At 38.7% G+C, this 25,337-nt stretch overlaps 3 protein-coding genes across 6 annotated transcripts; all 3 read right to left on the reverse strand.

Moving 5' to 3' along the window:
- Nucleotides 1-556: 556 nt before the first annotated feature.
- Nucleotides 557-2,838, reverse strand: LOC117603068 (E3 ubiquitin-protein ligase RNF34). The gene is made up of 7 exons (XM_034321805.2): nucleotides 2,702-2,838; nucleotides 2,415-2,607; nucleotides 2,202-2,298; nucleotides 1,705-1,891; nucleotides 1,425-1,599; nucleotides 1,130-1,339; nucleotides 557-1,061 (listed from the first exon to the last, which is right to left on the reverse strand). The coding sequence occupies exons 1-6, from the start codon at nucleotides 2,765-2,767 to the stop codon at nucleotides 1,167-1,169; spliced, it is 891 nt and encodes a 296-aa protein (XP_034177696.1). The 5' UTR covers nucleotides 2,768-2,838; the 3' UTR covers nucleotides 557-1,061; nucleotides 1,130-1,166.
- Nucleotides 2,839-3,883: 1,045 nt separating this feature from the next.
- LOC117603069 (uncharacterized) lies at nucleotides 3,884-8,244 on the reverse strand. Of its 2 annotated transcripts, none has more exons than XM_034321806.2 (6): nucleotides 7,287-8,244; nucleotides 7,012-7,155; nucleotides 4,766-5,078; nucleotides 4,343-4,679; nucleotides 4,126-4,263; nucleotides 3,884-4,040 (listed from the first exon to the last, which is right to left on the reverse strand). In XM_034321806.2, the coding sequence occupies exons 3-6, from the start codon at nucleotides 5,019-5,021 to the stop codon at nucleotides 3,884-3,886; spliced, it is 888 nt and encodes a 295-aa protein (XP_034177697.1). In that variant the 5' UTR covers nucleotides 5,022-5,078; nucleotides 7,012-7,155; nucleotides 7,287-8,244. The 2 variants fall into 2 exon arrangements, with proteins under 2 accessions (XP_034177697.1, XP_034177698.1); XM_034321807.2 differs by having other exon boundaries at nucleotides 4,766-5,081.
- Nucleotides 8,245-11,558: 3,314 nt separating this feature from the next.
- LOC117603065 (uncharacterized) lies at nucleotides 11,559-24,352 on the reverse strand. Of its 3 annotated transcripts, XM_034321800.2 has the most exons (6): nucleotides 23,985-24,352; nucleotides 23,576-23,677; nucleotides 14,116-14,384; nucleotides 13,793-14,037; nucleotides 13,534-13,713; nucleotides 11,559-13,377 (listed from the first exon to the last, which is right to left on the reverse strand). In XM_034321800.2, exons 2-6 carry the CDS (start codon nucleotides 23,592-23,594, stop codon nucleotides 13,110-13,112), a joined length of 981 nt encoding a protein of 326 aa, XP_034177691.1. In that variant the 5' UTR covers nucleotides 23,595-23,677; nucleotides 23,985-24,352; the 3' UTR covers nucleotides 11,559-13,109. The 3 variants fall into 3 exon arrangements, with proteins under 3 accessions (XP_034177691.1, XP_034177689.1, XP_034177690.1); XM_034321798.2 differs by lacking the exons at nucleotides 23,576-23,677; nucleotides 23,985-24,352 and adding an exon at nucleotides 17,414-23,005; XM_034321799.2 differs by lacking the exons at nucleotides 23,576-23,677; nucleotides 23,985-24,352 and adding an exon at nucleotides 17,741-22,993.
- Between the last annotated feature and the right edge of the window lie 985 nt (nucleotides 24,353-25,337).

Here is a 25,337-nt window from a genome sequence, read left to right on the forward strand (position 1 = left end):
TTTACCAAAATGTTTGTTAAAGCTTATTTTTCAAATTATTAGTGAAAAACGCCGAGCAATCAGAGCGCGTATAATGCGCATGCGCGGCCGCGGAAGTGTCGGCTACGAACCGACGCGCCGAGTAGTTTGTTCGCGACCACGAGCAAGCGCGGTTGTCGTAGCCGGCACTTCCGCGGTCGAGCATGCGCACTCTGATTGGTCGTTGTTTTTCGTTAATTTTATAAAATTAAGTTTTAACAAGCATTGTAATGAAGGAAAAAAGTTGTTTAATATCACCTCAGCTATCATCCCCTCAAAGGATACCCACCTGTAACCGAACATCTTGTACATACGAAACCTCTTCCTATACTGTCACTCCTCTCCTGGACATCCATGGGGAAGGGCGGGAAAAGGTAAGCGCAATTTAAATACGCGTTAGTTGTCACCAAAGAGTTTATTTAAATGTTTCTATGTTATGTATATAACAAAAACATTTGAAATTCAAAAATGTAATAAATTAATTAACCATTAAAGAGTAATATATATTTATTATTATAATTATCTATATACAAATGCAATATAAATGCACATCGAACGTATAATTTGTATATTTTGAATCCATAAAGATGCTTCATAACGAATTGAAATAGATAATAGGAATAATAAAAAGCATAACATTTCTCGGTATATGTAATATGTAACTTTACATTTATGGATGATGAATAATGATCACAGTTGATTCAAAATAGTGACTTGGTAAATTTTTATTGAGAAAGGGAGGTTATGACAGTTGGGTTGTCGATTTTAGTTAACACATTTGTATCGGGCTATTTTTCTCAAAATTTTCATATAAATCGGGGTAAAAAACGAGGATTCTCGTTCCCTGATGCGAATGTGTTAACTTAATTTTAGTAAATTTGGAACGGAAACAGAACATGTACATAATATACAATATGTACAGATATTTGATATTATAAATGTAATATATTAAAATGATGTTTTTGATCTCCATATTTGATAGCGTGCTTCAACGTTAAAATAAGTGAATTCATCGACATTTTTCTGTTGAAATATATATATACCTGAAACATATATTAATGTATGCATGCTATTTCATTAGTTATTTTAATCTCTTCTTTTGATTTCTCACCTTAAATGTTAACGATATGATAATTTTACGTGGGGGGTTAAGCTTTAAAAAATCGTACTACCCGTACTATGTATTGTTTACATATAGGACATTCTGACATTTGTTTGCCACACTGTAGGCAACAAGCCATGTGACCACATTCCAAAATCACACATTCTATTGGTTCATCCCAACAAATTTTACACAGATTTTCATCTGGGATTTCCACATCTATTAAGAAAGATAATGTATTTAAGATTTTCACATATTTAACAGGTGAAATGACTAAAGAATTCAATGCAAAATTGTATTTTACTTATTCTTGAGCGTTCATGTTCTTTCCACAGCCTAGAAGCTTTATCCAATAGTTCGTGTTTTTCAACACAACCTTTATAATTCACTCGATTTGTACTCAACAAATTTTTCAGTTGCTTCACACTTAAATATTCCAATTCCGATAACGTATTTATATCAGATAATTTTACAGGATTCTGTATAGAATGAAACAAGTGAATAAGCACAGTGTGCAAAATTACTGTTAAAATAAAATAACAAAGAGACAATGACAATTTTATGACGTAATTATTATCACGTACCGTAAGAATTTCTTTAATTGAATCAGAATTTCCTTCTTCCGAATCGACAGGTTCTCTTCTGTCGCTTAAAGGAAAATTAATTCTAGAGGTTGTATCGGTTTCGCTATCATCGCTTCTCCTGGCATTAGTTTCATGTGTTACATTTTGAAATTGATCAGTGCGTTCACGATTTACAGTTGTTGATCGACTGGAAAAGAAAATATCATTAAGATTAAAGTAAGCTGAAAATGATCTGTTTGGCAACTTTTCATTTTTCAGCTATAACATCAAATCCACACGTGTGAATTGACTTTAATAAATCTAATACTTGATCCATGAATTAACTCTGCATAATCAACCTATAACACTAATTTCCCTAATTACATTTGATATTCGATAATAACAATATCACTTTCATAATCAATGAAAAAAAAACTTCTATTGAATCTTTCTTTTAAATTACACGCATACTTATGTATATACATATCTACTATGAAATGAAACAAAATGAAACATACATATTTTCTGTGTTTGGGTTAACTGTATTTTCTGTACCAGAATAATCACTACTGTTATTAGCATATACCATCAATAACTTTATTAAATCTTCTTTCTCTAGAAAACAAAATAAGAAGTTAATAAAATCAAAAAGCTATTGCACAATTTTTGTAATGTCAATGTTTTTCAGTTACTTAATATTTTGATGATAATGTATATGTAAAAATACGTACCTATACATCCATTAATTGGTATTTTCTTAGCCAACAAATATTTACGCAAGTCTTTGGAACATATTTGTACAATTTGACTTCGTATTAATGGCCTTCGCGACAATAGACTACAACTGTCGCAACTCAATACTTTGTCTAACCGTTTGATAACACATTCAGAACAAAAATATCTCAAGCAATCTGTACACTGTCTCTGAAATAATTTCACAATACAAGTAGAAAACATATATATTTTCAAAAGATTATTGTCAGTAAGAAAGGCACATAGAGAATATGAGTGTTCATACCTTACGGGTAAAAAAGCTGAATTTTACATGACAAGCTTCGCAAGCCATGTTGTTTTGTATGTACATACGAGTAATACAATAATACAAATTATATTCTTGGTTGAATAAAAATTTAAAGGTTAGGTTACCACGAAGAGATAAAAATACGCAGTGTATATGTCACCTATACACGGATGTATATAAACGAGTACTTATGTATCTATGTATACGTATGTATATACACATGTATGCACGTAAATACATACACGTTACAGAAGTAATCGACGTATTTTCAACATACTGTAGTTTATTGAATATTTATCATTATCTAGGTTTAACAAGTTAGATTAGATAGCGAATCAGATAATTCCCAATATTACATAAAATTAATGCCAAGAGTTATATTTTACTACGATTTTACCATGATTTATTTTATTTTCAATGTTTCTCTGTTCTTCGATCTTTTTACTGTTTTCTTCGTTGATTCGTTCATTTTGTATTACATAATACGAAATTCTTATAGTAGTTCACAAGAAAACGGCACATATCGATCAATGATAATCATACAGTATAAATTATCCACGATTTATTCAAAATAGTTTAGTTGTTATGATATATCTAATTCAGTGGTTCTTAATCTTTTCAAAATTACGGAACAGTTACAATTTTACAACATTTTTGCGGCACATAGTCATAAAATAAAACAGTATATATATTTTTTATATTGCCTAATAAATAAAAATCATGTACGTAACAGGTTACATATCGGTCAATAGCAAAACAAAAGTCAACAAATTATGACAATCGTTTTAATGGGATATTTTGGCAAAACACTTTCTCTAAGTTCACGGAGCACCGGTTAAGAACCACTGATCCAATTACATAAATCAATTTACGTAGAGTTGCTTTCACAAGAAACTAATTTGATATTATTATAATGTAAAACATCATCGGAGAATAAATTACTAGACATAATATGGCGATAAAAGCCGCGTGTATACGACACGCGACAAAGGCCAAAATAGGCCAACGAAGCGTAAAATGCTAGTACGTATTTGGTTGTTTTTTCTTTTACAAGTGATCAAGTCGAAAGCGCGACATTTTTCCCGTCCGTTATTTAAATTGTTATTCTAAAAAAGAATTTTGAAAGAAAGACAGAATTTTCTTCGACTTGTGGAAATAGAATTTGGCTTCTTTCGAAAGCTACATAGAGGGATGCGGCATTGATTTTACATTTCGAGGGAACGGAGGGTTTCTCGTTGCACGATCCGTTGATTCGATCGAAGGGGAATATGGATCCTTTTTTTGCCGAATCTCAACCGATTCGGTTGCCGCCGCACTGTCGTTAAATGCATCATTCCTGTAAAGCGATGCATTCAATAGCGTGTGTCGATAAATGAGTCGATGTAAGTATAGGTGCATCACGAAACAATCCGTATACTTACGTATACTTATTCTCCGAAGGGTGAAACAAAGATTTTGGACAGTCTTTAAAATAAGGCCAACATTCTCCGTGAAATTTTCCTCTATTCTCAGCTTCGATGTACTCTGTCAGAAGGTTCGCAAACGGCGATTTGCTGGCACTGAAAGTACGAAAAGAAATGAATACAAATTATTAGTATACGAGAAGTAGAAAATAAGAGGAAAAATTGTGGTGCTTACGTGAAGAAAAGCTTGAGCATTTCCCCGACCAGACCGAAATTGCTCAAAGGGTGACCCTGCACCTCGCATATTGCTCTAAGCAAACAAGCCTTGCCGTTCAAACCGAAATTTCCAAGCATATCCTCGGCGGTACCGTACAACAAAGCTCTTTCGCCACCGTAAAACGCATTCTTTGGCAGATTTTCGGTAGCCTCTCTCTTATTCAGTCCACCTTTGACGAACGTCGCTATAAATTCCGCCGTGGACGATCCTTGATCCCTCGCGGTAGCATCGAACGCCGATGGTAGAGCACCATAAGGATTCTCGTTATCGGTTAAACCGAGTTTGTCGAAATCGACTATGGCAATTAAAAATCTATCATGTTTCGATGGTCAAGATTGAATCAAAAATTCGTGTAACCGGAAACGAGAGGGATTTACTCACTGGTAAAAGGTAGGCTGATGGTCATATTGCTGAGGAAACCATAGGGTGGATATCTGACAAACGGCAATGCTAAGGTTGGGGTTATCGTCATTACCGTGCCTGGCGGCAAAGCTATTCGACCATCGTTCGTTATCCAGAATAGTCTCTTTTGTCGGTGGTGAGAATAAGAATGTTCCTTGCTGCCGCTTTCCGCGTCCGAAGACTTGAGGAATAGAATCAGCCCGATTAACGCCACCACTCTGTGCCTCTTTTCCATGTTTTATGTAACGTGTACGCTATCCTTTATTTTCTACACCGAACTATCGGTGTATGCCTACTGGAAAATAAACAGAATTATATCGCAGATCCGTTTGGTTAACGCGGTTCGCGGAGGAGCGAGATAAAAGAGAACAGAAAGGCGACGATGATGGTGATGGCACGATGGGCTTGGGTTAAGGCACGCGGCTCTATCGATACCCAGGAAAATGCGGGACAAAATGAAAGCGGGTTAGAGGTAGTATAGCACGGAAAGGATCGCGAATTAAGGTGATTCCCGTTAGGCGTGTACCGGCTCACGAATGTACAAACTCGAGAGATGACTTCGTATGCACGGTACGTATCGAAACGACGGATGTAGGGCGTTCCTTATTTAGTCGCGGGACGTGATCAGCCTATATAAACGTTCCTGAGGGAATCGGCCGAAAATCGTTACGGTTAGAGCGTAATGGCCGATGTACACGGTGCGAGAAATCTCGTTGGCGAAGATCATTCGTGGCTAGCATCTTAAAACTTCCATGCGTGATGGTGTTTGACACGATTCGAGATATAAATCGGATGTACCAACGCATTTCATTCGAGCTCGGTCCTTAAAATTAAGTCTGTTCGTTCCTTCCGAATTCATTTTCGTGCGAGTCACGCACGAGAACTCGACAAATTTCCAACATGTTGGAAACCGATTCGAGCTCGTGAGTGATAACATGCGTGGACGCACGTGAATCGTGTAGTTACACGATTCGAGCTCGCATGTTAGTTGCATTCGAGGGCTTCTTGCACGAGATTTCTCGCACCTACATCGGCCATAAGGGCTAATGGTCTTCGACCCAGCTATCGCGTCGTATCAACTTACCCCCTTGCGATTAGAACATCTGTTTCATCTATGTTAATGAAAAGGAAAAAAAACGGAGAATAGGTGTGTAGGTCATCGAAACGATGCCAGGGGGGGAATACAAATTTTCACGTATCGTCCTGTCGACATTCCTCGATCAACGACGACCCGTGAATCGAAATCAGTAGAGCTGCTTAACAAATTGGATGTTGAATTGAATCGAATCGAATCGAACCGAATCGGGCATGTGGTCAGCTCGCGTACTCGCACGTTTCGTTCGAACCGTTAAACCCTGTTGTAAATTTGGGTCGAAGTGGAAAGATCGTACAACGCGTTCCCCTTTCCGTTTCATTCTTCTTCATCATTTATCATTTCCATCGTCGCGTAAAGAATATTTCTGGAAACGAGATTTTTAGAACAAAGTGTCGCGATAGGTTGCGCATAAAAGTTTGAAAACGAGCAATGGTCGAGGAGAGTGTCATCGGGTCGAATAGCTCGGCAGGTGAGCAAGATTAAATCCAGGACCAGATTTTAAAAACTAGTCGCTGTCACAACTTGTTTCCACTTGCAAATACTCTAAGAGGTACACCGACTGGTATTAAATTTGGGTTACCGACAGATTTTTTTAATATCTATAGGTAAACGATGTTGATACTTTTCACCTGTTTGCTTAACCGTTTTAGTGGCACGCAGATCGCGCTTCGCTTGTTTCATGTCAAAATATGCCACGGAATCGGCTCGATTGACCAAACTGTCGGTACGTTTCACGGTAATGGCAATAGCGATTGAACACCAGTATTTTACCAAGCTGGCTATCTTAGAATAATTAACAGAAATGTAAAATTAAATGACAGAGTTACCGCTCTGCATAACGCATTGTGAGGTAAAACCGAAGAAGCTCGATCGCGTCGTGGATTTTTGCAAAAATCCAGTATTACTCAAACGATTAAAGTCCAAAGAAATCAGAATAAAAATTTCATTTTTTCGATACGCAAATACGTAGATCACGTGGGTAAAAAGAAAAGAGACAATAGAAAGGGAAAAGAGGAAAAATAGCGTCGTAAAAAAATTCTCGAAAGTAAAAGTAGAGATGTAATTAAGAAGATGGAGAACCGATCATTACTTGTATACATAACATCGTGCAAGTACATAAATATAATACCTTAGACTTATGGTAGACGCGTTGTTCGCCTGTTAGAAGCGTTACCCATCAGAGAACGGTCGTTGTACTATAACTGGGTTAATTTGGATGCGCGTTGATTAACAGGGCTACGGCATAATTGCAACCACCATAGTTTCTTCGTTGCTAGAAACAAAGGAAAACCGATAGAATTATACTTTTTACGCTCCTTTTATTTCTATCTCTCTACTTTTATCCTTTCTCCTCTATATCTTTTCTCGTTTAAAAAATGATATACGCGCGCACAGGATGCTTACCTAGAAATTACAATGAAATTCTTGATATTTACGCGGCGCGGATAACCATCATTCGTGTAATTAATTCACATTATAACGTTAAGATAATGAACGTACGGTCATCGAATCACAAACTGTATTGATTTCCCTGGTGCACTTCGTATCTTTTCGACACAGCCCGCACGTTCGCGATCACACCGAACAACTAGGAGGAGGAGGTGGTTGACTCTCGATCTAAAACTGACCGGTAGCCCACTCGGCGTTCCTCCTTTTTACGAGCCCCCTTATATCCTCCGTTACCTTACGTTACATTACGTTACGTTACCTTGCCTTTCCTACGTTACGTTATTTCCCACTCGTGCCTCTAACCGACTACTACTTGCACCTTACGTCGATTCGGCTTTCGTTTCCAATACATTTCATACAGTTATACAGATATCCTTCGCCCTCCATTTTCCATCCAACCCCTTCGGACTGCATCCACCATTCGTTTCTTCTTGGGGGGAAAAAGAAAAGGGAACAAGGTACAATGAATTGTCACCAGTGATAATAATAAAATTCACAACATACTTTATTATAAATTTGCGAATCGAACAATACAATATTGTTAATTCTAAAGTATTTCGAAAATTCGCGTAGTCGAAGTGTGTGTGTGTGTGTGTGTGTGTGTATGAGGGAAAGGGGTAATTCTGACTCTACAAACGTAAAAGCAGAATTCTATCCGGCGATTTAAACGGAATTCTTTTTCTAATCGTTAAATATCGCTGGATAATGAATCGCAAATAAGATGAGTCTGTACTTATAGTAAGGAGTCAGAACATTGTAACGTTTGTACGCACACCAGGGTATACACGGCAGATTGTGTATGGAAAAACGAAAGAAACAAAAACGGTACGCGCAATCGTTATCATCAAGAATAATAATAATAATTGTAATCATAATAATTAATAATAGTATAACTTTAAAATAAAATGATCGTTTAGCTAACTGTTAAGTCAGACCTGATTACATCGATGTAACATCTTTTTAGCGTCCTATGGCACTCGAGATACACACGTGCGATTCAACTTAAAGGTACTTAAACTTTAACACTGTATCGCCTGTTTGAATATAAGGGGAAAAAAAAAAAATCATTAACAATTAAAATTTGTTGCGCTGGTTTGAGCTTTTTTCTCTTCTACTTAAACGATAAAAAATAAACGAGAACCTCTATTCTGCTGTAACGTATAAAAGACGAATCGTCTAAGATTAAAACTTAAAATGTTACTTCGGTTTTGTATTTTTTAATCGTGTATAAAATATTTGATAACGATACAACAACTTTTGTTTTACTCCTGGTGAGAATCTTTCCAAATTTCAACCTTGTTCGTGTCTCTTCGTTCAAATGTAATCTTTCGATGTAAATGGGAAAGGGAGCAATATCAGTTTAATCGTACGATATATTTCACGATTTTATTGAAAAATTATTTCGTTTGATAGAAAAATGTATAAGGTATGGAAAAGGCATATGGGAGTAACACGTGCCACTCTCAGCCAGAGAAAAAGAGAGAGAATCGATTATTTACATATCATTTTTCAGATCTACAGGTGCATTCAAATACTGTTTAGTCTAAAATTGTTACTATTGTCGTTAAAATCTATGGTAAATTTTTCAATAAAATCGTAAAATATAGGCATGATTAAACCAACTCGATTGCATTTATTTTCATTCCCATACGTATATATTCTACTTATAAAAATCTCAACTAACATTGGAAGCTTAAACATTTGTTATCCAATTACGTTACATTCTCTCTCTCTCTCTCTCTCTTTCTCCAGATATGTTAATGCAACAGAAGTAGTATGTGCACACGTAGAACATTAGAAAAGAAGCGTTTAAGAGCTTCTAGAAAAAGAAATCGTTCGAACGAAACGTTATATTAATCTAAATAATGCTTAATCCTATTCTTTAATGTTCTTTGTGTTATACAGACACACACACATATACACACACTCGCGCCCATATATTTTTATCTTTCATTTTTTAAGTAACAATGCTTAAGTTGAGTGAATATTTTATTAAAATTTATAGTTTTGTACGAAATACCTCTCCCTCTCCCACTCCCATCTTCCCCCTTTATAACAAGTGTTGATTTTAATGAAATTCAGGAGCCGTAATTTTTTTTTATTAATCTTGTTTTCTTTTCTTCTTGAATAAAAACATGATCCCAACTTGTAATGAATGTTCATCTTTTGATTAACTTTATCCGCGATGCTAGGTATTTACCATTTTGTTTTCGTAAAAACTTTTCTTGAAAGTTTCAAGCAACGCGTATCGTTCAGAGCACTGTACGATATATGTATACCCTGCCCATTGTATCTTAAACAGTGATCATTTATCAAAACGAGGGGGCCAAAGCGTATGTTTGTATTAAAGTTATCCAAAAATTGTAAAAATATGTACGTTAGAAAGTGATTCGATGAATTCGGCGAACGTTATCGACGTTAATTTTCGTTAAATATCATTATCATTATTATTATTATTATTATTATTATCGGTATGCATTAAGAACGTTCTTGAACAAGGCACACGTATTGCTTTTATTATACAATTAATGCGTCTCGATAAACGATTGACGCTAGTCGTACATGGACTCCCTCTCTCTTTCATCCGCTTTCATTTTTCATTTCAACGTGTCCCTCCCTGATGTATTATCGTTAGCTTCGAAACAGTTAGGAACTATGAAGATTCGGTAGGTTTTGTTAACAATCATTTCGATTCATATGCAGGATTTCGGCCTTTATCCTCTTTCCACGTTTATCGGAAGGCAAGCAGAACACGGTATAAAGGTGAATCGCATTGTCAAATCCCGTGGCATCCCTTCGTAAAATAGGCGAGACTTATCGTTAGACGTATCGGAAAGGGATGGAATCGTAAAACAACGACGACGACTCGATCGCGTAACTCGTTTCATTCTCGTCGCCCTGTCTCCGTCGGTATCGTTATCGTCGTAGTTATCGACGGTGTAGTCGTCGTTTTCGTTGTTACTTCAGGTCGTTGTTCACGCGATCGAAAAATATCACTTTCGTAGGTACTCTTTTTTTTCTTTATCTTCTTTCTTTTTTATCGGAGAGAGATCCATTCTTAATCTAATGCAAGTTACTTCCCTAACAGTTTTCAACGAGTAGGTCGGCTCGACCGTAAAGATTATCGCGATTTAAAAATAAATTTCAATGATATTTTGTACATCGATGAACTTTGTTTCATTTGAACACGGTTTTGGATCTAGCTCGCGTATCGATGCTTACCACATGCACCAATTCACGTTTTACTAACGTATTTAATAGTACACAGAACTGCATCGATCCACGCTCGCGTCTACATTCACACACTCTTACGGTATATAATATATACGGTATACGCAAAAACAGAGAACGCTGTAATACACCACGTTTGATTAGGCACAATTTTCTAACATCTCCCTCTTCTTCCATCATACTTGTCATTATCATCGTTACCCCGTTATCGTCTTCTTTCATCTTCTACTTTCTCCTTTAGTTAACTTCTTTTTCTTTTTTTCTTTTTCTCAAACGCTCGGGCACACAACAAAACATATTTTTATTACTAACTACGTGTTCGGCAAAACGGGCTCGACTCGTCTATGTGAACTGTTTTAAAGAGCTTAATTATCGATATAACTAACGGTTAAGTCTTTGGCGTTTGTACCAATGATTCTTCTGTACGCGATTCGTGACACGAATTTGCGACACGAATCTTCAATTAACGAATCTTTCACAATTCGAGGCTTTGCGTCACACATGCTCAACGAACGGATGTGGTTGTAACATAAATCTACGTGTGTATATATATATATATATATGTGTATACTTATCATCTATTAATTGTATATCTCTGTTAATAAGCACGCGAACTTATACTTTGTTCTCTATAATATTGTATATCGAATCCAACTACCAATAATATAAAATGAGCAGCGCTGCTTCGGCGAGTCTCGGCGTCTCGCATATCCTGAAAAATATTCCTTTATGTATCCTTGAATGGGATAACGATCGCTCGCAATTAACACAAACGATTGATTTAATCGGCGGTATTGATTACATATTATTGTTCAACCGCTTAACGGAGGAAAGGGAGATACGTGTGTATCGGTCATAGGCAAACGCGTCGAAAGATCTGTAAATCTCTTTTCGACCAGTCTTATTCGTCTAATGTATAAATGCGAATGTAAACGCAATCGTAATTGCTACAAATTACCGTGCGATGCTGTAACGTTAACGACCCTTTGAAAAGAGAAAAAAAAAAAATGAAAAATTAAAACAGCATTCAACTGTACGCGTAAAGTAACGTACTAGTTAGTCTATAAGTACTGTTTTAAAATAACCAGTCGAAACATGAAAGGAAAAGACGAACGGCTATCAGTGCTGTATTCTGTCGATCGGTCGTTAATATCGGTGCTAAACCAACAAACGGACAAAATAAATGTAAAAGAGAACGCGCAACAAAAATGCTTTAGACGTTGTTCTTTGGCTAATTTTTATCTCGTCTTGGCTGAAGAAACATTATTGAGCTTGAATCTGCATGAAAATCGTTTCAAAGCACATATTCCTAACAAACGTTTCCGAGCAGTTTACGCTGTTGAAAACATCGCCGTTTTCAATACGTTTTCTTCTGATTTCCGAAGGAAGAGGGAAACGCGCGTATGATTTTTCAAAGAGTACAACGCTCAAATGCTTTGCACGTATTGGTATATGTAAGTAATATGTAATTTACTCAATTCTTTCCGTTAATTCTCCCTTTCCCCTCACGAGTGTTAGAACAGGAACATGTCCGTCGCGTCCTAACAATTACCAGAGAATATCGTTCGATATTTGATTCGTCAAATTTGTCAACATTTCGCTCATCGTAATTGTTAAATCGTTTGTTTTCAATATTATACGTGCACGTATAATATGTATATACATATTTTGGCACTTATTTGGCCGATAATCTCACGTTAAAGTACGTATCGACGGAAACGTCCGTTGAAAAAAGAAAAAAATAAAACAAAAGAAAACGCGTTTTCTTGATCGTAACAAATCCGTGATATGCAAACAATTTTCACGCGACACGACATACATGCAGGATTCGAGATCGATCGATATCTATTGGAAGCCTGTTCTCATTTACGAGGACGTTTCGTTATCTTGAGAAAATAATAGGGACATTATTTTTCAGCCCGTTAAATTCGTTCTTCGTTCATAAGTTTATCGATCGCTTTAGAGAACACACAACAAATACTGAGATTGCTGCATTCCAACACACTTTTGTACATGTACCTTTAAAAATGTTCGTTGTGCGATCTTAAAATGACGGCATTTCGCGTGAAAAATTACGTGTGTACGTCGAAGAAAAAGTCACACTATATCGAGAGCATCGTCATATTCAGCAATTTAATCGATGCATCGTCGTTTCTTCTTCTTCATCTTTCTCCTTTTCTTTTTAGAGCATTGACAGCCTTTAAAATTCTCTTTCTTCTTCTTTTCTGTTTCTGTCTGCTTTTTGTTCTTTTGTTCCCGTTGCAAGAAGAAATTAGGTAAAAGACTAAATGACTAAAGCAATGCAAAGAAAAACATTTGTCGAGAAGTATTTTCGCTCTTGTCTGATGATCCATCGCGTATTTATAAACTGCGAAAAGAAATTGCTGGTAACAACGAAAGAATATTATCAGGCGGGGCATGAAAAAAAGGTCGTGTGTAGACCCAAGAACGGTAGCAAAGCGAAATAACTTTTTCGGTGTACACGAAGGAGAGTAACGAAACCGGAAGCTAAGAAAGATCGATGTAAGCTAGGTGAAACAGCACTCGTTAAACCGGTACAGCCCCCTCGCGCTCCTTTTCCTGTTGTCGCACGGCAACAGCTGCTTCGACCAGTAAGTAAAGACACTTGAATTTGTCTTTATCTTCTTCGGGTGGCGTTGGCGGTGGTGTTTCGTCCGTACGAGGGTTGTGACCATTACGGGTACCATACGTTTCCGTTTCGTGCTGTATATTAGCAGTTTGAATTAGATGCTGTCTAGGTGCGCTCCAATAAGCAGCCTCGTTGTTTCCTACCGACGACTCGTCCTCGTCGTTGCTGGAAAATACGAAAAGAAAACATGAAATCCCATTGAAATTCAATTCATTCCTTTATACCTAATAAACGCGTTGTAACACTCAATTACATAAAAGCAATGTTTGATTGCAGTGGAGAAGGAGAGGAGGTGAAAAAGAAAAACGGAGATACGCGTACCCTCGTCGCGCAGGATGAGCTGCAATCGTTTCTTCGTAAACGCCAAGCTGTTGTCCAACGTTTTGCTCAATTTTTGTCTCCGAGTAAGGATAAACTATCACGCTCGGCCACTGAGTAGACGGACGTTCTTCCTCGCTGTGTGAACTGCTCTCGTAATCGTTCGGACTGTCCTCTTCGCTTCTGTACAGGTAAATACAAATAGAATAAAATTTTACACGAGCAATTTCAAGGGTTTAACAAACAAATCCCTTTAACGTACCGATACATCAATCCTGCAGGATCTTCGTAATCGTGGTCCCTGCTACGTTTAGGTGCACTCATACCAGCCAACGAATCCCAATTTTGATTGGACCTCGAACCAAGACCGCCGGACGACTGTTGATGGCTTCCCGCAGGCATCTTCTTACCACGACGTGATATCGTGTACTGCAAAGGATCGTGACCCTCCCTTCGAATCATTTCAGGTAAAATTCGTCGTCTGGCGTTTATGAACCAATTGCAGACCTACGTAAAGAAAACAAATATATGAATGAAATTATAGAAAGATGAATGGAATTCGAGGTAAGAAAATTGACCGCTAACCTGGAGTACCGTGAGATTCGCTTCTTGACTGAGCGTCAATTTTTCGCTGTCGCTCGGATACGCGTTGTATCTGTGCTCGTAAAGCCATCGTTTCAGAATTTTCACCGAGTGCTTTGGTAAGTTTCCTCGACGCTTTCGTACGGAGTGGGTACCAGAGTGATGAAGTATTCCAGAGTGAACTTTGCCGCGTAACGCGTTCGAGTCGTGTTCCGTGTCGGAACCGCTTTGGTCGTCGTCGGTGCTACTCGATGAAGGAAAACGTTCCCTTGCTGTAAACGATAGAACGATCTTTCTTTAGTACGTTTCTCTTAATTGTGACCGTGCTGGTATACGTCAAGAGGATAGACGTAGAATATCATTGAAAGAAGGAAAAGGTGGTCTCGTAATGTAACCCGGTTGCTCAAATTTCAAATACAATAAACGTCGAACGAAGTTAATAGGTAAATACATAAACTGAACGAATAAATAAATATACGTTCGTTCCATGATTTCCGCTGTATCTCGCTTTTCTTTTCTTTTCTTTTTTTTTTTTTTTGCAAAACCGCTAACGTGTACGATGGCAAGTTGTGAGCGTTGACTCGTGAATATCTCTATGTATACATAGATATGGCCGGAAACTAAATCTGCGCTCCTGGTTAGTTTGCACCGTCGACTAATCTTAGCATTCGAATTGGTAGTTACGTAAGGTCCAGTAACCCGACGGCACAAAATTAGGATCCAAGCTCTTCTCTTACGACTAGACTTAGACGAAAAGTATGACGGCGTCGAGTGTCGCGATAACGATGGCAACCGAGGACGAGGGTGGTGTAGAAATAACCGTACGGCGGTGCGGTAAGAAAACTTATACCGCCAGCATTATCGGCTCCCGATGGAACGGTAGGACAACTTAGTTGGTCGAAAAGAAAACGACACGCGACGACCTTAGTTTAGTCGGTACACGAAACGGCTTCTTCTTCTTCTTCTTCCTCCATCGAGCTAAATATACTACGAGTTGCCAGCGAGTTCACCGATGCACCGTGCGCACTAATAGAGTCAACGTGCATTATCCCCGACGCGACGCGATGCAACCAGACGAGACCAGACGAGACGAGACTTTTTCCGCTTCTCACCTTTCCGGGCGCGATCCGATCGTTAAACGTACTTACGATTTATCGAAGGAAATTTATTTTCGACTCGTCGATGGTACGGGGGAAGTATGAAACGGGAAATTCATTTAGGTGCGGGGAAAAATAGGAAGAAAATCGGAACTTTACGCGTTGCGTAAAATCGGATCGATTTTTGAGATAGATAAAATTTCGGATAGGTCGATTGTCTGTAGGCAGATAAATATATGTAATGTATAGCTAAAGAAGAGCAGGCTACGGTGGAACGCGATCTGTTCGCTTTTCAACGGCCCGATTTCGACACGTTGCGATCAACGATGCAACGGATGCGACTTCTATGAGCGACGATCGTACCAGCACTTTTTTAAAGCACCTAAACGGTACAATATCGAACGATCGCATTAATATCGGAATAATATTAAGAAAACATGGATAGAATAAGAGTATGCGTTGTCTGCATAGGTGCATTCATTGCAATAGCGACAGTCGGTGACCCGTAACGTGGTTGGATATTTTCCAAGAGATCGTCGCAACGCTACGAAACGTTAATTATTACTGCCCTCGTCGCTAACTTTGGAAATATACGACTGCTAGCTATACGACCTTTCACCTCCTGTTCACTTACATTTTAATCTTTCACCTTTACGAATCGTTCTTTCATTTTTATTTTTACTTTTCTTCGTCGAAATGAAATTTAAAAAAGAAAAAGAAAGAAAATCTCGCGAGCGTAACCTTCGTGACATGTACGCTTAAGTTTACGTACGCAATGTCCGGTATATATATTTTGCATTGAATGCAACGATTAATTAAACGCGTTCGACGCAAACACGTAAGCGATCGACATTCGTTTGGTTAACGAATATCGCGCCACGCTGTGTTTATAACGTGTTTCGAGAAAAGGAACGATTTTAACTTCTATTTATCGAACGCGGAATTTCTTTTTAAACGAATCCCATTTTTTTTCACCGCTTGTCAGATAATCGCGCGGTAAATTTGATTAAGAGGTTGCCCTCGCCCTCCCTACCCCCTTCTCGTTCATCGTCTACTCCGCTCCTTCTCTTCTCGCGTGATCACTCATTAACGATCGATGGATGAGAAAGAATCGTGATTGAATTTTTGAAAACACGTGGCACGTATCATCGATCCTAATCGTTTCGCGCTCACAATGCGTGGGTACGGGGTTTACAAAGAGGCTCGCAAGGAGTCTACGGTAATATCCTCGGAAATTACTTGTATCGTGTACGATAACCCCTTTTGGTTCGATCTTTTACCGTATGGTAAACCGTATTGGCAGTAATAATTAGCGTATTAGAAAAAAGAAAACAGGTCGGGCGCGTGCAACACGTGGTAATTTTAAAACAATCCATACCCACTGTTCGTTCTGTACTTGGCGCGGTTTCCTTTCATTTTCCAGACAAACTTGTTCTTCCGTTTCTTTTCCACGTAACGTTTCTACGTAAGACACGTTCGTACGCGAACCGTTGCTCCCGATATACGGCATACACGATCGAGCGAATTAATATCAAAAGCATTCTCCGATGAGAAACGTCATGATTTAAAAAGCAATGAGAAGCAGCAAGCGAGTAATTGGAGATACGCGTTCGCGTTTGTCTCTATTACATTTCGCAGGCGCAGCGCAACGAGTGAAGAAAACACGCGCGTCTAGGAGCGGAGCAGGGCGAGCGGGCAAGAACGCGCGCGAAACTGTAACCACGGGGCGGGCGGGAGGGGGGGAAGAGACGCCAGTTGCGCAACAGGCACCATTTTTCGTGCCAAACTTATACGGATGATGAACGATCGATCTCGAAATCGATTACTGCTTTTTTTTCTCCTATCATCATCATTTTTCATCATTTTTACTCTCTCCTTCGAATGTACTGAAAAGTATCCTTCGTCTATTTTTACATTTTCTCGAGTTTCAATTAACACGTTGAATGGCACAGTAAAATTGGACATTTTTTGTGGAACGTATTAAAACTCTAATTATTAAGAATAGTAATAATTAATTTTCATATTGCAAGTTTTCTATTTGTTGCAATATTACTTAAAATAATGTTTTTCTATTGTTTTTTTTTTTAATTATTCAGACGTGTGACCCCCATGGCGTTCAACGTGTTAAAAAATGGTCACCTTTGAAAGAATAATTTTTTCTTTTTTTAACAAGCTCGTTTCGAACCGATCATCGTCCTTCTTACCTGTCACGAACATACTTAAACGTTGAGACGAGGACGACGAATTGTCGTTACACGGTATCGACGACGTAGTCGATGGCGATATAGCGCGACGACAATCCGTATTTTTACGTTGTTGCTCCTGCTGTTCGTTTTGGTGATTATGTTGATGCTTGCGTCGATGATGATGATGATGGTGGTGACGATGGTGGTGGTGATGATCGTTGTTACGACGACGACGTCGACGTCGACGGTGACATTCTTGCTGCTTCTGTGAATGTCGATGACGTTGATGCGGATGATCGTGATAATAGTGGTTACGATACTGACGAAGATATTGCTGTTGTGTACCTGTTATTTTATCGGTACTGTCTTTTTGTTCCAAATTCAGGGCGGCCGGCGGTAACATAGCGTTCTTGTAGTTGCAAGAACCGAATAGGAAACTCGACGATACGTCTTCTTTAAAAAACGTGAAACTTTGCGATTGGCAATTTGAAGGATAATTTTATTAAGACGGCTCGGATCTCGTTCGATCGTTTCACGTGTCTTTTTCTCTTCTTCCTATCATCAGACGTCGGTACGTTATTCGTTACAATTCATTTGCGTTTACTCTCCGTTCGTTAGGCATCCTCGTTTTTCCGTAAATACAAAAGATTTGAAACTCTCGGTTTACCTCGTTTCCCTCGTTTTATCAAGTGTCACGTTTAAGAATGAAATATCTCTCCGCCATTTTTCTCCGTTCGATTACTGAACGATACGATTCTTAACGAAAACAACACTGGCAATAGTAGTATCGTCGCGTTGTACCAATCATTTTTCCAACGCAGCTGCACGCATTTCACGAGCTTGCAAAGAAACAGTTTCCCTCCGTTGATCTTCTTCCCCCCGCCCCTTTCCGACCATCGTCGATCATCGCCAACGAAATCGGCCGCGTCCGTTCCTCTCGGTTAAATATTTCGTTGTAACGTAAAATCGGTAAAATCAACGATACCGATCGAATCGATTTTACCACCGTTCCTCCTTAATCGTTTTATCGTACCGAGTTTCTGCTCGCTCATTCTTCTAAAGATCGGCAAACGTTTCGCATCGTCGCGCCGATACGTTCTCTGGGCATGTAAAACCTTGCCCGAAATCGAATCGGGGCAACGAAAATGATCGTTACGTTACTTTAGGAATCGAAAACACACTATCGGCTTTCCGCCTCTTAGTTTCGGCTGTTAACGAGATTACGATCGAAGGACGAGGTTGATTAATCAATTCGAAAACCTCTCGATATTGGCACTAAATTTCGAAAACCGTTGAAACCCGGCTGCACGACATCCGAAACGCGACTGGGCCAATCGTGTTCGGAAGCCGGCTTGACAGAGAGGTCTGACAAGAGACAAGTCAAACGCGAGAATGCGAGAGCGATGGCATGTGCGCGCGTATGCAGTAGGAGAGAAAGAGAAAGATTTGCGCGCGCGCGCGCCTGCGTGCGTGATACCCTATTCCGTATTTCGTACTTCGTGCATCTCTCCACTCGACGCCGTAGCTATATACTTGATGCCACGAGAGTCCATAACTAAGCGCGCAGGTTGGAAGGTGGTGGGGGAACGCAGCGAGCTCTCCGCCAATCGCTTTCCACTTCTTCTGGAGGTATCGCCAATCAGAGCGACGATGCGCAGAAAAGAACGAAAACTGGTCTTTTCGCAGTTACGGACTCTCGTAACATCAAGTATACTTGGATTTCGACAGCCAGCCATTACGCTCTCTCGATCGTAGCTCCATCATTCAGCATACATACGCGCCACTTTCCCGCCATCTAGACGTTCGCGTCGCGTCGGGGCTTACAACCAGATCCGTTGGCCGGGTGTCCTACTAAAGTAAAGCGCACACGCGCACAATCTCCCACCGTTCCTTCCCTCTGCCCGTTGGCGGGAAACGCGTTCCCTCCGTCAATTCGACTATGTACTTTATTTAATCCAGTCTTTGACAAGCTTCGAGTGTATCATGTCGAATATTCCTTCGAATCTTCAACGTAATCTTAGAGTGTCTTAACACGCTTTTCACTTAGTAAACAGGATCCGTCTACTTTCCGGCCGACGATCTTTCCCAAATTTCTCCTATTAGGTATTATACAATATCAGTTATCTCGCAATTTTCTTTACGTGTTTCTTGTTTAGAAAGAGAACAGGTTATTTATAATACTCTCACGATATAAATCGGATCGATCGTTATCGCGTTAATGCGAACATGATAAAAAAAAACAGAAAGGAAATTTTACACGTTTATCGTATCTTGAGTGTAGAAAAAATGACACGACTAAGTAAAAACTAAGAGATACAAGATACGAGATAAAGTTACGAGCTTCGAGCATCGTGAGATTGGTGGTACGTTTAATCAAACGATATTTCATTTTTCAATTTGAAAAAAAAAAGAAAGGAAAACGAAATAAGATGATACGCGGAGAAAATTCATCTTGTCGGTTTTCAGTATTCGCTATCTTTCCCAGATCCAACGTCTTGTCTTAGATAAGGTATACCGGTGGTATTTATATCTTATCGGTTCAACCCTCGTGTACCTTCGTTTCGATTGACGATACACTTCCAACACGATAACACACGCTTATCGTCTTGTTCCTTAGCTTTTCCTACAATTTTATCCGATCAGTATTAAATTTACTCTCATTCAGTTCTGACGATTCGTCCTTTCCTTCGGTTTAACATAACATTTTTCTTCCTTATCATCGTTCATTTTTACTATGTATCTATATTCTCTCTCTTTCTCTCTCTGGTATGCAAGGCAAAGTATGTATCGTAAAAAGACAAACAGCTTTTTCGAATATTTACGTTCAGAAAGAGAAATCCGCCTAAATATTCGACAAAATTTCTCTTTGTCGGTACGAAATTTTTCTTTGACCATAGCAATAACACATAGAAATCGTTTAGTATCTCGTTTCTAAATACTTTGCGAGCATTTGTTAGTTTCCTTAAACGGTTTAAGCGAATGCCAGATTGTGCGTGCAACTACGAAACGAATTTGTACCTCTCGTTAGCTATCCACTGCTAACCGAAACCACGTAGAAACCGACCGAAGCGAGTCGATTCTTTTTGCTCGCTGTAAAAAATTCACTCGGGGTACAAACAGAAACTCGCAAAAACCCGCGAAAACATTAAGGTAAAGTCGAGTACTCGCTCGTCGCTTCTACGATGGTGATCGATTTACGAATCGTACGGCAGATAAAATATGTATATCGACGCGCGAAAAGAAGTTCGGTCGATTCGGTAGCTAATCGGAAGAAAAAGTGAAAATCGATCGGCTATCCCGTCAGATCGACGATAACCGAACGGACGAGCGTCACCGGGCGCGCATTTCATCCATGGAACTTTATTCAACGATGTTTCGAACTTTCAAAGTTTCGATCAAGCTCCGAATCTCTGACACGCAATGAAACGTCGATTTAAGAGGAGAGGAACATTCCTCGTAGGTCAGTGTATAGAACGATTTTAGCCGCGGCCTTTGAGCCGCACGGTTCTCGCTTTGCGGCTGTGACTTCGATTTTCACTGCTTTACTTCGGCTACTCAACAATCTTTCCATTTCATTTCCAGCTATCTAACCATTTCAAACATTAACACCTGTATATACTTCACCGTTCATTTTTAATCAACATTTTTTGAAGATAAAAAAATTATCCTAGATAAAAGATAAGAGGTGAAAATAGCTTCATTCAAACTGACGATCTTTACGATTGGACAGCGACGAACCACACGGATACAATTTATCTGAACTGTATCGATATTACATCGCTACCGGTGTCGGTGAAACTTTACGATGCATTCCATCTACGATAGCCTCTGCGATAGCCTCTTACGACGTTTCGCATGATAACCTCAAACGTTAAATAAGTAACCCAAAGAAAGGGCTAAAGATTACGATAATGTATTCTACTCGTGTTATTAATGAACTGTTCGCTACCGAAGCTATTGTGTACCGTGTGTGTGCGTAAAAAGTTGTACGCAACAACGTTGATTGTAAAATCATTCGATACAAAACTTATTAAGAGAGGGAAAGAGAGAAAGCAAAAGAGAGAGAAGAAAAGTTTCCGATCTGTTCGTTTGTTTACTCATTTTTTAATTGATCGATATATAACCTCAATTTCCCATAATTTCAGGCTCATTTTTAGAACGTTTATAAAAATTAAATTTAGCTCAATCGAATTTTGTTCGATTTTATTAACCTTTTGGGGGAAACGTTCTGTTTCGATAGATCGATCTCCGTCGATCGGTCGATAAAGAGGTACCCAAAAATTCTCGGAAATTATCGAGAGCAGCCGAGAGACGACGAGTGGCACCATCGACTATGACTACATACTATGTATATTGTATGTATTATCGGTTACGTAACAAGCCAAAGATACGACGATCGCACGAAACGATGTGACGCGACTCGACGCATGCTACGATCGTTTTACGGAATACGCGTTTCCTGTCGTCTTTTCCAGGCCTCCATATTCTTCTCTACCGTTTATCGTTACCCCCCACACCACCTCCCCTCTCTTTCTACCTTTTTACTGTTATCACTTTCCCTTGTACTTTCGCTAATCTCAATGCACCCGTGTTCTTGCGTTCATAGGTCGTATTCATCGGTAATATAACGTAACGTACAAGCAGTAAAAGAAGTAACTTGTTTGGTGCACAATACCGATTACTATGTCGATCAAGGCCGGCACGTATCGATTTCGAAAACAATAAATTTACGTGCAAGAATCGATTTAACGAAATAAATCTTGAAAATTGTTAAATCAATCATTAATTCTATTGTTATAATTATTTCCATGTGAAATGAAAAGAATTGAAAAAAAGAGAAATTCTTTTTACTATTTGTACTGTTACTACCAGTACCATTATTACTATTATTAGGCGTGTTACAAAATACTCTCGGGTCTTCTTAAACGTGTTTCACTGGCCAATGACCAACGCTAGATAACGTTTAGTATCGCGACCCATTTACCGAGTTGCCAATCTCGAACTCTAATTCGTACTTGATTCTCTTCCCCTGTTTTTTTTTTCTATCGTTCAAATACTTTTTCCCCATTCATGCAACCTTCAATGGAATTACTTTTGACGCGTGCGTAAGTACACGTGTGGCTTGTGCGCCTCCATAGTATTATATTTGACCAAATTTTCGGTTTGTTTTCAACGTAAAAGTTTCAACACCGATTCATCCTCGTTTCTCATTCAAAAAATAAAAAATACAACTTTTGTATCCTTTTCATTGTACGAACATCTATATACCTTCCTCTTTAAGATGTGGAAATAAAGATATCAGTGAAGAAAGCACACAAAAATTTGTATGTTTCCATTAACTTTGTTCTATATCTTTATCTCAAACGTATGTTACGCAAGACTAACGTTATACGAGTGACATGATACGAAAATATTCTGCTTTTACTTGTATGTACTTGCGATCATTCTCTTTGCTCTGTATAAACTTAGGTATTCTTTGAAAAAATTCTAATCCATCTTTAAATTTTAATCCTTTTACCATCTGAGAGCTAATATTGTTTTACAGGTTAACATAATTTCAATTTATAATACCGAGAAAAGGAGATTCGATATCGTTACTATGAAAAAGCAGCGAAATATTTAAAAATTACTATATGTATTGTAAATTTCATTTTCCCGCGTAATATTGGGTAAATTAAAAAGGTTTGTATTTTTAAAAATACAAAAATACAAAAGTGTGAAGAAATAGATACACGTAGCATTTGTTAACTAATCGAAAAGAGCAATACACGTACGACACGTGTCGTGTACGCTAACCGAACGAGTAGACAGGCAGGTAAGCAAGCAGGCAGGCAGGCAAGCATGGAAGGAACGACGGAAAAAGCAGAATGACAGTTGGTAATTATAACGAAGAGCGGATTCCGTGGGGCAAGACTGGTGAGCCCCGTGGAAGTAACGAAGTCCGCGCTGTAGCGCGCCACCACGTGCCCGACTAGCTAGCTGGTTCGCTGGCTGCATGCTAGCTCGGTAGCCACGCGCTGTAGCATCGTAGATGATGGCGTCTTGCGATACAATTTTCAATGTTTTACAAAAAGAACATTTTATCCTATCTAAACTAATTCTTTCAATGAGAGCATGAATTTTTTGTCGGCTCACTGTCTCGCAACAATGACGATTAAATCAATTGATTTCTATACTTACTGATACGATGGTCCATCATGAAGAAAATGAGGTAGACGTTACGTACACGCGATCCAGTAATGTCCTCGTGGGCCAAAAAACCTTTATTCGTTAATCAATCGACTGTCAAACAGAAAGAGGTACTTGTAAGGAAAAATAAATATCATTGACCGATTCAATTATTCGATCAGAAGGAAAAGTCACGCTGCACGTGTGCATTGGCTACGAAAATTTAACAAACTATAGAGAAAAAAAAATCCACGAAATCTGACCATCAATTTATGGAGACGCATGCACTAACACGATTAAAAAGTTGCACGATCGCGCGAAATACATTGATAAACTCGATTATCTGTTAACTATCGGATTCGAATATACGGTTCGTCAATGACAGCCACACCACTAAAACATAGATACCCTGCATCCATACCGTGAAACAGCACGCGGCGTGTATCAGCGGCTTCTTTCCTCCTCGCGTTTTCTTCTCAGACTAACTGATTCGTTGTTCGACAATTCACCGGCGTATCTCTGCGTAGTTTCCCTACACTTTTTTCACTCGCACTCTCGTTTTCCGTCTGAATTACTTCCCGTTACGACTAATCTCTCGTTCTCTCTGACAGATAAACACTACGAATGCGGCGGGTTCTCGTACCGTGTGCGCCAGCGTCACTACGATTGACAGTCGGCGCTGATGACAGACAGGTGCGCCCGCCTTCCGGCCTAACAAGTCGGCAACCTACCGTCGTGCTTGCCTATCTTTTTCTGTTCGTTAGCGTATCCGCTTGCCCGCCTGCCCGCCAACTGCCTTTGCACGTTACACTATTCGTACTCTTTTTAACATTTTCCTGCCATCTAGTGACGTTGTAGGTGAAACATGTCTACCCCATCCACCAATAAATTTCTCCCTACCCCTTTCTATTTTTCTCTGTCAAATCTCTTTTCAAATTGCTGTCAATTTTACGACTATTGTGGATTTCTTTCAACCAATTATTAGAAATAAACAAAAAAATAACCGTATTTAGGTATCTACCCGATAATTTAATTTCATTAGTCTACTATATACGCCGTATGAATATTATAAGATCATTGTAATGAGTGGATAATATACGTTCTTTTCTTTCTTTTTATTTATTTTCTCTACTACGTATTACACACCTTTTTGTAACATTTTTATATTGATATTGATACGATTGCAATGTTAAATTTCTTTGATACAAAAACAACGTATTTAACCTGCTTTTGCATTTTTCTCACAGCATTTACCATGTACGATACTACACAGTGTACATCAAAAGATAAACTTACAATTTTCTAGCGCATATTTTAAACGTGAAAATAGGTGACAGGAGGAACTGGTATATATTCCTTTTGTCCTTTTTTTATCTGATGTAGATATTCTATGTGCATTAGTTCCAACCTTTTATTTTGTTTCATGTTGTAAACACATTCATACAGATCACTTATTAACTCTTTACATTTTTCTTCCCCTCGAATAAATCCGTAAGCTTCGACACAATTAGCAGTCTCTAACTCGATATTTCTACATCTTGTATTCCACTGAACGGGTTGGAAGTGACCCGATATTCTATTCAGCCAGGATACCAAAAAAGGGTCCTGATGGGGGTTCATGACGCTTCTGAAAATTATAAATATAAAAAATATATTAAGATTAGCGATAGTTTTAGTAAAAACTGAAATTATTAGTTAATAAAACCCAAATAAAAAGAATAATACATTTATTATAGTTCCTTGTTAAGTACATTAATTGTGTTACTATCATCAT

Source organism: Osmia lignaria, chromosome 12 (assembly GCF_051020975.1).
Source record: "Osmia lignaria lignaria isolate PbOS001 chromosome 12, iyOsmLign1, whole genome shotgun sequence".
NCBI classification, from domain to species: Eukaryota; Metazoa; Arthropoda; class Insecta; order Hymenoptera; family Megachilidae; genus Osmia; species Osmia lignaria.

What these genes read in the sequence shown, in the direction of transcription:
- LOC117603069 (XM_034321806.2), bottom strand. Translation starts at nt 5,021, where the DNA reads ATGGAAAAGAGGCACAGAGTGGTGGCGTTAATCGGGCTGATTCTATTC. An exon ending in CATCAGCCTACCTTTTACCA is followed by an intron (nt 4,680 to 4,765) that starts GTGAGTAAATCC and finishes TAATTGCCATAG; the next exon opens with TCGATTTCGACAAACTCGGT. An exon ending in ATGCTCAAGCTTTTCTTCAC is followed by an intron (nt 4,264 to 4,342) that starts GTAAGCACCACA and finishes TCGTACTTTCAG; the next exon opens with TGCCAGCAAATCGCCGTTTG.
- LOC117603068 (XM_034321805.2), bottom strand. Translation starts at nt 2,767, where the DNA reads ATGTACATACAAAACAACATGGCTTGCGAAGCTTGTCATGTAAAATTC. An exon ending in ACCAATTAATGGATGTATAG is followed by an intron (nt 2,299 to 2,414) that starts GTACGTATTTTT and finishes TTTGTTTTCTAG; the next exon opens with AGAAAGAAGATTTAATAAAG. An exon ending in AACCCAAACACAGAAAATAT is followed by an intron (nt 1,892 to 2,201) that starts GTATGTTTCATT and finishes TTTCTTTTCCAG; the next exon opens with TCGATCAACAACTGTAAATC.
- LOC117603065 (XM_034321798.2), bottom strand. Translation starts at nt 17,798, where the DNA reads ATGTTACCGCCGGCCGCCCTGAATTTGGAACAAAAAGACAGTACCGAT. An exon ending in TTTAAGTATGTTCGTGACAG is followed by an intron (nt 14,385 to 17,413) that starts GTAAGAAGGACG and finishes TATCGTTTACAG; the next exon opens with CAAGGGAACGTTTTCCTTCA. An exon ending in CGAATCTCACGGTACTCCAG is followed by an intron (nt 14,038 to 14,115) that starts GTTAGCGGTCAA and finishes TTCTTTACGTAG; the next exon opens with GTCTGCAATTGGTTCATAAA.